At 43.3% G+C, this 16,286-nt stretch overlaps 1 protein-coding gene across 1 annotated transcript in view; it reads left to right on the top strand.

The window, feature by feature from the left end:
* Positions 1-16,286, top strand: part of ZFAT (zinc finger and AT-hook domain containing) — a 221,731-nt gene that overhangs the window by 50,056 nt on the left and 155,389 nt on the right. Inside the window, exon 3 of the mRNA XM_004373020.2 lies at positions 2,315-2,566. Within this exon, the coding sequence (XP_004373077.1) occupies positions 2,315-2,566 (252 nt within the window). The remainder of the gene's footprint in view (positions 1-2,314; positions 2,567-16,286) is intronic.

Here is a 16,286-nt window from a genome sequence, read left to right as displayed (position 1 = left end):
TCTGCCTTCAAGGAGCCTCCGGTCTAAGGAGAGTGATGCACAGATAACGCTTGCGGATGGCAGACAGGGCTGTGCTCGCACTGTGTGGAAAGCATGGGTCCTCCTATACAGTAGGGACTACAGTTGCTGTCACTGTGCCCAGGCATGTCCCCTGGGGAAAACGCTGCACACCCTGCATCCCTAGGAGGGTTTGAGAGGAGTCATTTGTACCCGCGTGGCCAAGAAGTCAAGTTCGTCATTAGGGCTTGGGCCTGGGCCACAAACTCAGTAAACTCTCATGCAACGCATTTCCGCGGCTCAGCTAACATGATACGAGGTGGGTGTTTTATAGCCTCTCCACTAATTCTGCTTCTCTGACTATTAATTGCTGCTTTAGTAGGTTGTACAAGTACATGCTGTTGTACAGAATAATGACAAAAAAAAGCTTTAATGACTTGGAGGTGGAATGGATTGTCTTTACCCTGTGCGTACCTACCGCCGACCGCCCTCTCATATTCCCTGGCGGGCCCTCATGTAAGCACAGCTTTGGTTCTCCTCCTGGGTGAGACTCAGTGTGGGCAAGCGGATGGAAGGCTCTCCTGGCCACTGGTTGTTTGATCTTGTCTCTCCATTTACCTTCCTGTTGTGAAGTATTTCTTCCTCCCCTCATCTCCCCACCCTCAACACGCCCCAAGTGAGATGGAAGGAAGCAATTGTGTTGGCTGTCCTGGTCCAGGGAGGCTCTCGTTTGGAGCTCTCAGTCAAGGCTGACCCTCCTGTGGCATTGCAGCTCAGTGAAGCTCTGCTCCATCAAGGGCCTCTCCTTCACCTGGTGACTGGTCTCCCCAGGCCCCTGCAGACCCTGTGCTGAAGCAGGCTCCTCTGTCCAGAGCCCTCATTGTCATGTTGCATTTTCCATGGAGCCTCTGCTCCAGGACCCACTACCCTCCTGCTCTGTGGCCTCCCCCCTCTGATTTCTTCAAGGCTTCATGAGTGACGGACTTAGACGTATCCCCATAGTGGTAGCGGCTGTACTGTGGCTAATGTTTTACCGTACAGAGGCATAGCTTCAGAGACAGCAGGAGGGCACCTGAAAGACAGCCCAGTTCTACAGATGAACATTGGCCCAAGATGGTGCTAGATCCCAGGAATCCTTCTATGTCCACCCTGACATTCAGGTTGTAAGGAGATTGCTGACACACACTGCCTCAGCCAGATCCCTGGCTCTCTGACGCTCGGGATGTCAGCCAGGCTGGCGAGCGTCCTCTGTTGGCCTCTTACAGGGCTACGTCTCAGGTCACATCACCTAAGACCATGACTTAGGACCACCTGCTCACCTTCACACAACTGTACCATGCTCCCTGACCCCCGCTCGCCCATCTTCATTATCACCTTGGTTCTGGAGCTATTTCATCCCCCTTCCTTAAAAATGAACGTCAGTCAAGAAGAAATACAGTGATGGTTGTATGTCCAATGGTTGTAAAATGATTTAGAAGTTGCTACACCAGCTTTGATCATGACATTTAAAATCACTAGTCGCTAGGAAGCTTGAAAAATATTGTCTTCAGTGCTATAATTGGTGGCTTTAGATGTAGTTATTTCTCTTTTTCGTCAGGACAATCTGACTTTAATAATTATGACTCCATAAAGTAAGGTGAGTGGCTGTATAACTCATTAAGAGCATGAAAGGCTAAGCAGCCTTAGAGAACCCTTTGCAAAGGAGTCCGTGAACTGCTTCTGAGAACTGGATTTAAATGGAAGTGGTGGTTAACAAGGAACATGATTTGTTAACTGGGGCCGACAGTCACAACTTAAAATCATCCCAGCTTTGCAGAAGCAACATGTGCACAGGTTCTGATAAAATGATACTCTTAATTCGCAATATTGTAGAACTGATTGTACATTGCTATGTAGATGCAGTAGTTCCTGGGTGGTGCAAATGCTTAAGTACTAGACTGTTCACCAGAAGGTTGGCGGTTCAAACCCACCCACAGATGCCTTGGAAGAAAGGCCTGATGATCTACTTCTGAAAGGTCACAGCCTTGCAAACCCTGTGGAGTGCAGTTCTACTCTGCACACATGGGGTCGTCATGAACTGGAATCGACGCGACGGCAACTGGTTTGATTTTTTTTTTTTTTTTTTCCCTTAGTGTGGATGCAATGATCACAGCGCTAAAGATATTTGTTTGCAACTGTCAATTTCTGGAGTTGCTTCAGGCTTTTTGTTTTTAAAGAAATGTGAAACCCGAGCATACTCTCAAGCTTGGACATTTGAGCGCCAGACCTGCACTGTCTGATCATGCGACTACATAGTGTCTTCTTGTTTCCTCCGTAGAGTTTTTGGTAGTGAAGCGGAAAAGAGGCAGGCCGAAGGGGTCCACGAAGAAGCCCTGTGCTGAAGAGGAGCTGACAGAACATGTCGCGACTCCAGCTGAGGGCAGTCCGTTGGCGTCAGAGGAAGGGAACAGCCTAGCACCAAGCACCTTGGAGTGTAGCAAATGCTGCCGGAAGTTCTCTAACACCCGCCAGCTGAGAAAGCACATCTGCATTATAGTGCTGAATTTGGGTGAGGAGGACGGAGACGCAGGTAAATGCTGCCTAAAGTGAACGTGCCGTTTTCTTATAAACAGATGGAACTGTAATACCAGTTTTCACTCTAGTACTTGGAAACAGCCTGTGTTTATACAGGTCTCCCCCTTCTGGAAAAGCACTTATTTTGATAGTGATGGTTATTACTGTAAATAATTGTGTTGCAGTGAATTACTGAATATAGCCTGTCTAACCATTGTCTTTGTAACTTCCATCAAATGACTAGGTGGGAATATGCAAATGAGATGCTTGTGGCCCCCCAAGGCGATTGGATATCTTGCTAATAAATAAGGTGCATGGCATACTTGTAGGGGTGGGACCAAGCAAATAAGGTGTATGAAACCCTAATGAGGGAATTGGTCAGCTCTACTGTCCTACAAGGCGTAATTAAAGGGAGACAGAGAGAGAGAGAGAAAGGAGCTGTAATGCAGAAGACAGAGAGAGGCAGCAGAACCAGGACAGAGAGGGAGAGCTGTGACACTGGAGACGGTGAGAAGCAGCAGCAGAGAAACGGCGGCAGCAGAACCAGGAGACCAGCAGGAGATCAGCAGGAGATGATGTGGTGGGATTTCCTTCCCACAGAGTAAGAAAGCTGAGCGCCTTTGGGCAGGAGGGTTGCTGGCAGAGTAGGGTGCCTCCAGGCACTTGGTGGAGTTAAGTTTACTGACCCACGGAGCTAGAGCTGAATGACTTTGGGCCAAAGCTTACTGGTGGAGTGGGGTGCCTCTGGGCACTTATCAGCAGAGCTAAAAGAGCTTTGAAACACTTGCCTGAGCAGGGCAGAGGCCAGGCCGAGGGGCCGAGGGCCAGAGAGAGAGAGAGAGAGAGAGAGAGACCTGCCTGCAGCACAGCTGAGAAGAGGCTGTCCTGATCGAAGAACTGTATCCTGAGCATTCCTGAGCCTGACCTGTAACCTACTGTTGTTGTTAGGTGCTGTCGAAAAAGTCAGTTCTGACTCACAGTGACCGTATGTATAACAGAATGAAACACTGCCCAGTCCTGTGCCATCCACACAATTGTTATTATGTTTGAGCCCATAGTTGCAGCCACTGTGTCAATCCATCTCATCCAGGGTCTTCCTCTTTTTCACTGACCCTCTACTCTATCAAGCATAATGTCCTTCTCCAGGAACCGGTCCCTCCTGAAAACATGTCCAAAGTATGTGAGACAAAGTCTCGCCATTCTTGCTTCTAAGGAGCATTCCGGCTGTACTTCTTCCAAGACAGATTTGTTTGTTCTTCTGGCCGTCCATGGTATATTCAGTATTCTTCGCCAACACCATAATTCAAAGGCATCAGTTCTTCTTTGATCTTTCTTATTCATTGTCCAACTTTCACGTGCATATGAGGCGATTGAAAACACTGTGTCTTGGGTCAGGCACAGCTTAGTCTTTAAAGTGACATCTTTGCTTTTTAACACTTTAGAGAGGTCTTTTGCAGCAGATTTGCCCAATGTATGTGTTGTTTGATTTCTTGACTGCTGCTCCCATGGGTGTTGATTGTGGATCCAAGTAAAATGAAATACTTGACAACTTCAATCTTTTCTCCGTTTATCATGATGTTGCTTATTGGTCCAGTTGTGAGGATTTTTGCTTCCTTCATGTTGAGGTATAATCCATACTGAAAGCTGTAGTCTTTGATCTTCACCGGTAAGTGCTTCAAGTCCTCTTCACTTTCAGCAAGCAAAGTTGTGTCATCTGCATATCACAGGTTGTTCTTGAGTATTCCTCCAGTCCTGATGCCCCGTTCTTCATGTAGTCTGACTTCTCAGATTATTTGCTCAGCATGCAGATTGAATAAATATGGTGAAATGGCACACCTTTCTTGAATTTAAACCTTGAAGTATCCCCTTGTTCTGTTCGAATGACTGCCTGTTGGTCTATGTACAGGTTCCACATGAGCACAATTAAGTGTACTGAAATTCACATTCTTGAAATACTACCCATAATTTGTTTTGATCCACACAGTTGAATGCCTTTGCATAGTCAATAAAACACAGGTAAACATCTTTCTGGTATTCTCTGCTTTCAGTCAGGATCTATCTGACATCAGCAATGATATCCCCAGTTCCACGTCCTCTTCTGAATCCAGCTTGAATTTCTGGCAGTTCCCTGTCGATGTACTGCTGCAACCGCTTTTGAATGATCTTCAGCAATATTTTACTTGAGTGTGATGTTAATGATATTGTTCAGTAATTCCCTTGTTCTTTTGGATCACCTTTCTTTGGAATGGGTACAAATATGGATCTCTTCCAGTCGATTGACCAGGTAGCTGTCTTCCAAATTTCTTGGCATAGATGAATGAGCACTTTTAGTGCTTGCATCCATTTGTTGAAACATCTCAACTGGTATTTCATCAATTCCTCAAGCCTTGCTTTTCACCAATGCCTTCACTGCAGCTTGGACCTCTTCCTTCAGTAGCATTGGTTCTTGATCATATGCTACCTGCCAAAATGGTTGAATGTGGACCAATTCTTTTTGGTATAATGACTCTGTGTCTTCCTTCCATCTTCTTTTGTTGCTTCCTGTGTTGTCTAGTATTTTCCCCATAGAATCCTTCACTGTTGCAACTCGAGGCTTGAATTTTTTCTTCAGTTCTTTCAGCTTGAGAAATGCCGAGTGTGTTCTTCCATTTTGATTTTCTATGTCTAGGTCTTTGCACATTTCATTATAATACTTTGTCTTCTTGAGTCGCCCTTTGAAACCTCTGTTCAGCTCTTTTACTTCATCATTTCTTCTTTTTGCTTTATCTACTCTAAGTTCAAGAGCAACTTCCAGAGTCTCTTTTGACATCCATTTTGGTATTTTCTGTCTTTTTAATGACCTCTTGCTTTCTTCATGTATGATGTCCTTGATGGCATCCCATAACTTGCCTGGTCTTTGGTCATTAGTGTTCAGTGCATCAAATCTGTTCATGAGATGGTCTCTAAAGTCAGGTGGGATATACTCAAGGTCATACTTTGACTGTCGTGGACTTGTTCTAATTTTCTTCAGCCTCAACTTGAACTTGCATATGAACAGTTGATGGTCTGTTCCACAGTTGGCCCCTGGCCTTGTTCTGACTGATGATATCGAACATTTCCATCATCTCTCTCCACAGATGTAGTTGATTTGATTCTTGTATATTCCATCTGGAGAGGTCCATGTGTATAGTCGCTGTTTATGTTGTTGCAAAAAGTATTTGCAGTGAAGTCATTGGTCTTGCAAAATTCTGTCATGCGATCTACGACATCATTTCTATCACCAAGGCCATATTTTCCAACTACCAATCCTTCTTCATTTCCGGCTTGTGCATTCCAATGGCCAGTAATTATCAATGCATCTTGATCACATGTTTGATCAACTTCAGACTGCAGAAGTTGGTAAAAAATCTTCAATTTCTTCATCTTTGGCCTTAGTGGTTGGTACGTAAATTTGAGTAATAGTCATATTAACTGGTCTTCCTTGTAGGTGTATGGATATTATCCTATCACTGAAAGCATTGTACTTCAGGATAGATCTTTTTTTTTAATTGTGCTTTAGATAAAGGTTTACAGAGCAAATTAGTTTCTCATTAAACAGTTAATACACGTATTGTTTTGTGACATTGGTTGCCAACCCCACGATATGTCAGCACTCTCCCCTTCTCGATCTTGGGCCCTCATTTCCATTTATCCAGCTTTCCTGTCTCTTCCTGCCATCTCATCCTTCTGCCTGGGCTGGTGTGCCCATTTAATCTTGTATACATGGTTGAGGTATGTGTATTATTGTTTGTTTTATGGGCCTGTCTAATCTTTGACTGAAGGGTATACCTCAGGAATGACTTCAGCACTGAGTTAAAAGGGTGTTTGGGGGCCATGGTCTTGAGATTTCTCCAGTCTCTGTCAGACCAGTAAGTCTGATCTTTTTTTGTGAGTTTGAATTCTGTTCGACATTTTTCTTCAGCTCTGTCTGGGACTCTCTGTTGTGATCTTTGTCAGAGCAATTGGTTGTGGTAGCTGGGCATCATGCAGTTGTGCTAGACTCAGTCTGGTGGAGGCTGTAGTAGTTGTGTTCCATTCAGATAGATCTTGAAATGTTCTTTTTGACGATGAATGCGACGCTGTTCCTCTTCAGTTTGTCATTCCCGGCATGGTAGACTGTATGATTATCTGATTCAGAATGGCCAATACTAGTCCATTTCAGTTCACTAATGCCTAGGATATCAATCTTTATGTGTTCCATTTCATTTTTGACAACTTCCAATTTTCCTAGATTCATACTTTGTACATTCCATGTTTTAATTATTAATGGATATTTGCAGCTGTTTCTTCTTATTTTGAGTCGTGCCACATCAGTAAATGAAGGTCCCAAAAGCTTGACTCCATCCATGTCATTAAGGTGGACTCTGCTTTGAGGAGGCAGCTCTTCCTCAGTTGTGTTTTGAGTGCCTTCCAACCTGAAGGGCTCATCTTCTAACACTATATCAAACAATGTTCTGTTGCTATTCATAAGATTTTTACTGGCCAGTTTTTTTCAGAAATAGACTGCCAAGTTCTTCTTCTTAGTTTTTCTTAGTCTGGAAGCTCTGCTGAAACCTGTCCACCGTGGGACCCTACTGGTATTTGAAATACGTTTGTCAAATCGTCCAGCATCACAGTAACACACAAGCTACCACAGTACAACAGCCAACACTTGGTAGTGTAACCTATTATTTCTTTGATAAACCCTATAACTGTGAATATGGTCTGTGAGTTCTTTTTGGCCACTGCAACAAATTATCGAACGTGGAGGAGAAGTAGAGAGTGTCGTGGGAGGGATGGTTGGTGCCAGAATTGGTAAAAAGTTTAGAGGATAGAGGCATGTCTGACCGCCACCTCATAGGAATCAGCCTTGGGCTTTTGATCTTGATTCTCTTTCCCCCTCATGAAGTTAGAGGCAGTCAGATGCTTCCATTGCCACGCCAGTTTTACAGTTGGTGTCAGAAGCGGGATTCATTGCAATTCTAGACTCATGGAAGCATGGGACTTTGCAAGAGAAGGAACAAAGGGGTGTGGGAAGTGAAGCTTTTGATTCTTGAATGGTTACTTTGGTTATTGTTATCTGTAACAGCTGAAAGGAAAGTGAGAGAGGTTATGCTGCAGGGGAGAAAAGCTGCATCTGGAGTGGCTTGGGGTGAGGGCCAAGTGGTTAAATGGGATGACTGATAGGCAGTCAGGATCATACAGTTCCATTCAACCAGAGGCCCAAGGCCATATGAATATGAATGGGAAGATAGTCAAGGGATAGAGAAGATAAAACTGGAATGTTTAAAAAGGGTTATGTGTTTATTTGAATGTACTATGGGTATTGAATGTTTCTCCTACCTAGTGTTGTAAAACAGACTTAAATGTATGATGTAAATGAATATTGGGTATTTTAGATTACAGAGATCATGTAACTCCGCCTTCAGCCAATACGTGATTGGATATACTAAAAGGGGAACTAGAATTTATCTGAAAGAAATACAGGATGTTCATTTCAATGCAGTAGCCTTGTGTATATCTAAGCCCCACCCTAACCCCTTGGAGTTAGGAAATTTGCATTCAAAAAGACATGCAGACCTACCCAAAGCTGCTGAGAGAACAGGAGATTTGCATTTGAAGGAAGGACCTGCAGGAAAAAAATATAACTGTTTTGCTTTTTCAATTTCGAGCAACCGATTTGCCTTTGGGTGCATTGAGGCAGGAAAAGTTGGTGCCCATCTGAAGAACCTCCTTCTAGGACTTGAAGTTAAAGGGAGCTGGTGAGTAGACAGCTTGGTTTGCTTGTTTGTGGTGACCACTTGAGGCCACTAAATGAGTGGAAGTGGGGGAAACGTGGCAATGAAGAGACAAGCTGAGTTTGGACATGTTTCATTGGCACCTATTGACTGAGCCCATGGAGGCTTGGGATGAGAGGCAGAGAGAGAAAGGGCTGGCTGGTCAGAAGTGCAGGGAGTTATATGGGCTCTTGAGCTTATGGGTGGTGTACATTCACCTAGCCCTTTGGGTCTAGAGATGAGAGAGAAAGAAGGGGCTGGCTGGCAGGGAGAGGTGTGTGAACTCCTGAGCTATAGCTGGTACCCATTGTGACCTATCTTGGATGGCTAGGAATGAGCTGACCAGAACGCAATCAAATGAAGAGAAAGATATATGACACTGTGAGCTACTGTAGATTGCTGCAATTTGATGACTTTCTCTGGACTGGTCTTTGCTTATGGATGCAGACATTCAAAGTTCCAGCTGCAACAGAAGATTATTCAGGACCAAGGAACATGCTTATCTCCTCAGAGTACTGGTTTGATGTTGTTGTTGTTAGGTGTGGTTGAGTTGGTTCCGACTCATAGCGACCCTGTGTACAGCAGAACAAAACACTGCCTGGTCCCGCTATATCAGTGTTCCGCTGCTATTCATATGGTTTTTAGTGGCCAATTCTTTTTTTTTTTTTTGAAGTAGATCGCCACTTCCTTCTTCCTAGTCTGTCTTAGTCTGGAGGCTCCGCTGAAACCTGTCCACCATGGGTGACCATGTGCATATTTGAAATACCAGTGGCATAGCTTCCAGCATCACAGCAACATACAAGCCACCACAGTACCACAAACTGACAGCCATTGGCTGTTTCATACCTGAAGGATCAACTTCCTGCTCCCATTTTACCAGTCCAAAACAGGCATTAACAATTAGTCCTTTAATAGGGCAAAGAGTCCTCAGGGTGAGGTTACTCAGGTACCAACCATTTAGGTCTGCTGCGGGCATCCATCTGATTTGGTCAGGATCTCCAAAAGCCATCTTGGGTTCACCCTTTCTAGGGTCTGATAAAACTTATAACTAAGAGGAGATTACTTCCTTGCTCTGAGCCTCATGAGGTATCGGCATTGCAAAACCTGTGAGGGACTTTAGGTTTGCCCACTGTGCTCCAGTCCAGCAATGCCGCTCCTCTAGTCTGCTCTTTCACGGTTACAGCTTCTACAATTACAGTTTTTACAATTACAATGAACCCTGTTAACAATCAACACTCACATCTGAATCATATAATCCTATCAACGTCTTCCCCCACACTGTCTTCCCCAGACCCATCAGGAAACAGGAAACTGTTCAGGGGGCTCCTCCCTTGTTCCCCTCATTTTGACTGTAAACACACCCACGGAAGCTTGTAAGCCAGCCACTTTATGCCTTTATTTCCCCCAGTTTTGAATAGACAAATGTTTGAATTGCCTGTTCCTATCAAACCATTTTTACAGTCTTTTAATTGAATGTATCATCTGGTTTTCGAATGCCCGTGGGGTATAGGTAATGGGGCCTTGTAGTAGATGTTCTGGTAGTTGCAGAGTCCCCAGGTGGTACAAACAGTTAAGCACTTGGCTGCTAACTGAAAGGTTGGCAGTTTGAATCCACCCGGAGGGACCTTGGAAGAAAGGCCTGGTGATCTGCTTTGGAAAGATCGCAGTCTTGAAAACCCTCTGGAGCTGAGTTCTGCTCTGCACACATGAATCAGAGTTGACTGGACAGCAACTTTTTTTTCTTTGCCCCTGGGATTTGCAGAATGGGTGAAATGTAATCTCTGCCTTCAGTGAGTTTATGCCCTGTGTGGAAGGTTTGAAAGTGCAAAAGGTGAAGTGATAGGAGACCATTAGCTAGAGACAGCATTCTGATGGGAAGTCAGGATTGCCTGGGGAAGGATGGGATTTGGAGAGAGGGATTTGGAGGGAGGTTTGGTGGATGGATGAGACCGCGTGAGCAGAAGTGTAGAGATCAGGATGCTCAAGGCCCGTGAGGTGGCCGAGGACTAGATTGCAGCAAATGTTCTTGAAGAAAATAAAGGCTATCAGGATATTTCCTCCAGATAAGCTCTGGGCTAGGCTTCCGCTCTGAAGCAACTTCTAAAGGAGGCTGAAAGGGAGATGAGCGTGAGCGGGGAATGAAGCCGCTGCAGTATAGTACGTCTCATTGATGCCCTTCTTAGCAGAAATGAAATAGCAAAGCTGTGCTAGAGAGGCGAGGACCTCTGCAATGGCCTCTGTTGTTTGGTTCTTGCACAAAACTATACTTAGTATTTTAAGAAGCTCTTAGTGTGTGTTTTCTACTACACTAATTTAAGCGTGTTTCATGGGAGGGAGTACTGGTTAAGAACATAGACTCTGGAACACGGCTGCCTGGGTTTGAATCCCAGTTCCAACACTGTTTATACTAACTGTATAAACAAGAACATCATTCTGCCTCACTCTCCTCATCTGTAAAATGGGAATATAAACAGTAGTATCTCCTATGGTTGCTTTGATGATTAAAGGATGATTAAAGGATGATTAAACGAGCTAGGACTTGTAAAGTGCTTGGAACTGTCCTATCAAAAGCATCAGTAAATGCTAGCTCTTACTGATAGCTGTTCACAGCTGTATGGAAATGGTACTATTGTCGTTTTCCTGTTTTACTGATAAGGAGAGTTAGACACTGAGATATGAAGTAATTTTTCCAGGGCCATTTAGCTAGTAAAGGGAACCCGGCTTTTGAACCCAGGCCATCTGACCCTGAGCCCCTATTCTGAATCCTTTACCATAAATGCCTCCCCTCTGTGAAAGCAAAGCTTAGTGTGTAAAATCCTAGCACAAATTGGATGAATTATTGACTAATTCGTCAGCTAATATTTATCAGACACCTCCAGTTGGTGGCTAAGGCATGTTGGCAACATCTGTGCAAGTTACAGAAACTATAAGGCCGTGTCTCTCTCTCAGAGAGCTGCTCTCGAGGTGATGACCTGAAACCTCACTGGGCTACAGGCATAATGCCAGTCAAGGACTAGGATTTGAGCAAGATAAGGCAGCGGGTGGCAGCTGTCCCAGGATGGAGCCTGAGCAATTGTCATGTGAGAGGAGTAGGCAGGGAGTGCTGTGACTACAGAGAAGTCAGCGTCTTGTTCCCGAGCCTAGTGTCCTTTTGGGCAATAAAGATAATTTCAGAAATGAGACGGTTGAGGAGGGAGGATTAGGACATACCTCCCCTGGACCTGAAACTCCAGTTTCCCCTGTGAATCGGCTGATCCCAGGACTCAGTCATGAAGTCGGACATCCTCCCTCTCCAGATTGTTGCTGTATTTTAATCAGAGGGGCCAGTCTGGCCATGGGTAGCAGACGGCAGCTGTTGACCGATTCTGCCCGAGTCCTTCTGACAGTTTGACCCACGTTTTCCATTGTTTGTACCAACCAGGAGTTAGTCAATCAATTGATGAACGTTTAGGTTTTTTCCAGTTTCTTGCTGGTATTAATAGTACTTGAACAAATATTCTTATGGCTGTATGTAGATACACATGTCCATATGTATGTGTTTGTGTGTGCATACGTGTACGTATTTGTGTGGTTATTTTTTTAGAATACATTCCTAGAAGTGGAACTGCTGTGTCAAAAAGCATCTTACATATTGCCAAATTTCCCCCCAGAGAGCTGGCACCAATTTTGATCCGAAAAGGGTATCAGCGTGCCTATTGGATATTATCATTTTTGTTTGTTTTCTCTTTTTAAATACTTGTAACGATATAGACCCCCACGTGTCTGTCAGTTTGTCATACTATGGGGGGTTGTGTGTTGCTGTGATGCTGGAAGCTCTGCCACCAGTATTCAAATACCAGCAGGGTCACCCATGGTGAACATGTTTCAGCTGAGCTTCCAGATTAAGATAGACTAGGAAGACGGACCTAGCAGTTAACTTCTGAGAAGAATGAGCCAGTGAAAATCTTATGAATAGCAGTGGAACATTGTCTGATACAGTGCTGGAAGATGAGCTCCCAAGGTTGGACACAGTGGCTGCAACAATGGGCTCAAGCATCAAACAATGGTGAGGATGGCGCAGGACTGGGCAGTGTTTCGTTCTGTGGTACATAGGGTCGCTACGAGCCGGAACTGACTCGACGGCACCTAACCACCACCACCACAACAATAATATAGAGAATACTAAGAAGAAAGTAAAAGTAATCCCAAGTTTTACTGCCCATGTATAACAACTATTAAACTGTCTAAAAAACAGAAGATCCTTCTCACTCCTGTGTGTCTGTACTTCCACATGCATTTTTTTTTCCTACATGCATTTTACAGAAATGGGATCATTCATAATATTCTGTGGTCATTTTTCACTCACTTATGTGGCAGGTAGATTTTTTCATGTCAATAGTTTTCATTTAACGAGTGGTTGTAGCACTTTCTATGTTACAGATGTTGATTTCAGTGTTTTACAACTATTAGCTCACTTAATCCTCATAGCAGTCTTAAGAGGCAGGTGCTATTATTATTCCCATTTTACAGAAGAGGAAGCTGAGGCACAGAGGGATTCAGCAGCTTGTTTAGACCACACAGCCCATAACAGTGGCACTGGGTTATGAACTTGGCAGTCTGGCTCCAGGGATTGTGCTTTTGACAACTGTGCTATGCTTTCTGAGAAAAAAAAGTAAGCATAGATATACATCATTTTTAAAGCTTGCAGCATTTTCATTGTATATTGTGTGCATGGGCCATAAATTTTACTTTATCGATCTCCAGATGATGGACATTTAGGATTGTTTTTTAATTTTTCTCCCTGATAAAAAAACACTACTCAGGTGAACAGTCTTGAGCATGCATTTTTATTTTATTATTATTTTCGCATTTGTAACGTTATTATCTTAGGTAAATACCCAGTAATGTAGTTGCTGAGCTACTGGGGCATATCTTATGTTTTGATACATATACATATTGTCAGACTGCCCTGTAGAAAGCCTGTATCAGTTATACTACTATCATTGGCTGTGTCCTCAGATCCACCTTTATCCTCTTTATCCTGGGTTGGGTCAGCCTTCATCGTAGCTGATGTCATATGTAAGTGACTTTCTTTAATTGTTTTAATTTGCATTTATTTAGTGCCTACTAAACTATCTTTTCACATAAAACAAACCAAACCTGTTGCCATTGTGTCAATTCCAACTCATAGTGACCCTATAGGACAGAGTAGAACTGCCCCATTGGGTTTTCTAGGTTGGAATCTTTATGGGAGTAGATGGCCAGGTCTTTTATCCCAGGGAGCCACTGGTGGATTCAAACTGCCAGCTTTTCAGTTAGCAGTCAAGGGCTTAAACACGATGCCACCAGGGCTCCTTGTCTTTTCACTTAGTTATTAGCTATTTGTGTTTTCTGTGTGATTGGGGGTATTCCTCATTCGTGTCTTTTACTTACTGTACCTTTGGGTGGTCATATATGCTGAAAATATTTCCCACACAGTTTTTCATTTGTCTTTTAATTTCATTTGTAACATTTCCTTTTTTTTGGTTTGTTTTTTTCGTTTTGCTGGTGTTTTAAATTTCTGTATAGTCACCACTGTCAAATGTTTTCTTTAAATCCCTTTCCTTTTTATCATGCTTAGAAAACTCATCCACATCCCCAAATTAAAAAAAATGTGCCTCTATATATTACACTGTTATTTGTATGGTTTCATTTCTTACTTATATCTTTGATTCATCTGGAAGTTGTATTTTGTATAAGTTGTAAAGTAAGATGTTTCACACACACACACATACACACACATTTGATCAATAAATATGGGCAAAGGAATTATCTTAGTAAATGTAGTTTAGTAGATGAAATCTTTCAAATCGTAGGCTCCATAGAGAAAATAATAAGGTCTTTGTCAGTTTCAAGTCTAAAAAAACCCTTTAAAAAGTAAAATTTTGTATTTTGAAAGAATTAGAGATTTACAAGAAGTTGCAAAGATAGTACAGAGAGGTCCCCTATACCCTTCATCCAGTTTCCCCCAATGGCTCTGTCTCTCATAACTATATTATAATATCATAATCAGGAAATTGACATTGGAGCAGCGTGTGGGTCATTGTATCCCATTTGTAGATGTGTGCAGCCACCCTCACGGTCAGGACAGACCTGGTCATCACCCCAGAGTCTCCTCTGTGCTGACCCTCGCAGTCACACCTCCTACCTCCCCAGCCCCAGCAAGGCCTCATCTGTTCTCCATCTCTGTAATTTTGTCACTTTGAGACTATTATACAGTAAAACCTGCGAAAGCCGGAACCCGTGTAAGGTGGAGACCTGTCAGAGAAGGAAAACGTACATATTTTCCACTAAAACGAGCGATGGAGAAGCAAGCCTGCGCCCTGTCAAAGGCAGCAAACTTGCGAGACCTGGAAAAATAAGTCCGTCCCGTCCAGCTCTGGCTTTCCCAGTGTTCACCATGTACGCTGAATCATGCACTATGTGATCTTTTCAGATTCGTTTAAAAAAAACTCGTTTAGACCTGATTTTCAAATTTTAGACCTGACTTCAAATTTGGAAGAACTTGAGGTCTAGAGGTATTAATTATTGAAAGTCACACAGCCCATTGCTGGTAGCGTTAGGGTAGGAACCTGCGTCTCCCTGCTCTGTCTGTCACCAGCCCCACTCTGCCACGTTCGTGTCTTAAAACCCATGTCATATTTCCAGCTCATAGATGTGTATATGTATGTTTTCTCCATGTACCTATCTCAGGTGGTGTTTCTGTAGCCTTAGAAGAAGCGAAAGTTCCACTCTGTTTCCTGATGTTGGTTTTCTGCTCTGTAATTAACGAGGCAGTCTCTTCAGCCCTGGCAGACAGCACCGTCCTTTCTAATGAGATTATCGGCTTCCCCCAGTAATGAGCTGTGCAGAAAATGGCCTCGCATCCCATTGATTTGAATGACCTAACTGGATTGTAATTTAACAAATACTGAATGGAAAGGTAAAATCACTGGCTGTTCTTCGCTTCCTGGCCACTGGTAAAGCCTTTAAAATATGCAGAAATGACCTTCTGCCCAGCTGCCTGGTAGCTGACGGCCGTGTGACTGCTGCGTGTTCCCTAGTTTGCCAAGCACAGTATTACAATTTGGAAAATTCTCCCCTAACTGTTTTAATACGTGCTCTGTAGAGAGCAGTTTAGTGACATTTCCAACAGTTGACCTTGACGCTTTAGCTTGTTAACACAATTTAAAGAAAACAAAATAATCTTTTTCCCTACACTGAGCCATGGCAAGTTAAAATAACAGTTTTGATACATATTCAACGTTTATTTATTTTATTCTGCATTTGAATAGTAAGAGAAACCAGAAAAAGAAGTTTTTGTTTTTGTTTGTCTCCCCTGTCATTATGTGGAACAACTGGTGTTTTTTTTTTTTTTTCTTTTAATTGTACTTCAGGTGAAGGCTTACAGAACAAATAGTTTCTCATGAAACAGTAGTATACGTATTGTTTTATGACATTGGTTAACAACCCCACGACATGTCAACCCTCTCCTTTCTCGACCTTTTTTTTTTGGTGAAAATATACATAGCCAAAGATACACCATTTCAAAAATTTCTGCATGCACAGTTCAGTGACATCAACCACGCTCTTCCAATTGTGCTGCTGTTCTCACTAGATGAAGGCTTACAGAACAAAATAGTTTCTCATTTAACAGTTAGTGCACATGTTGCCCTATGACAATGGTTAACAACCTCACAACACATCAACAATATCCTTATTCAACCTTGGGTTCTCCATCACCAGCTTATCTGTCCCGTTCTGCCTTCTGGCCCTTGTCCCTGGACTGCTGTACCTCATTAGTACCATTTGGTTTTATGGGGCTGTCCACTTCCCGGCTGAACGGTGAACCTCGGAAATGACTTCATCACTGAGCTAAAAGGGTGTCTGGGGGCCATACTCTCGGGGTTTCTCCAGTCTCCTTTAGGCCAGTAAATCTGGTCTTTTTTTTGTGAGTTAGAATTT

Source organism: Trichechus manatus, unplaced genomic scaffold (genome assembly GCF_000243295.1).
Source record: "Trichechus manatus latirostris isolate Lorelei unplaced genomic scaffold, TriManLat1.0 scaffold00022, whole genome shotgun sequence".
NCBI classification, from domain to species: domain Eukaryota; kingdom Metazoa; phylum Chordata; class Mammalia; order Sirenia; family Trichechidae; genus Trichechus; species Trichechus manatus.
This window is presented reverse-complemented; position numbering and strand designations above follow the sequence as displayed.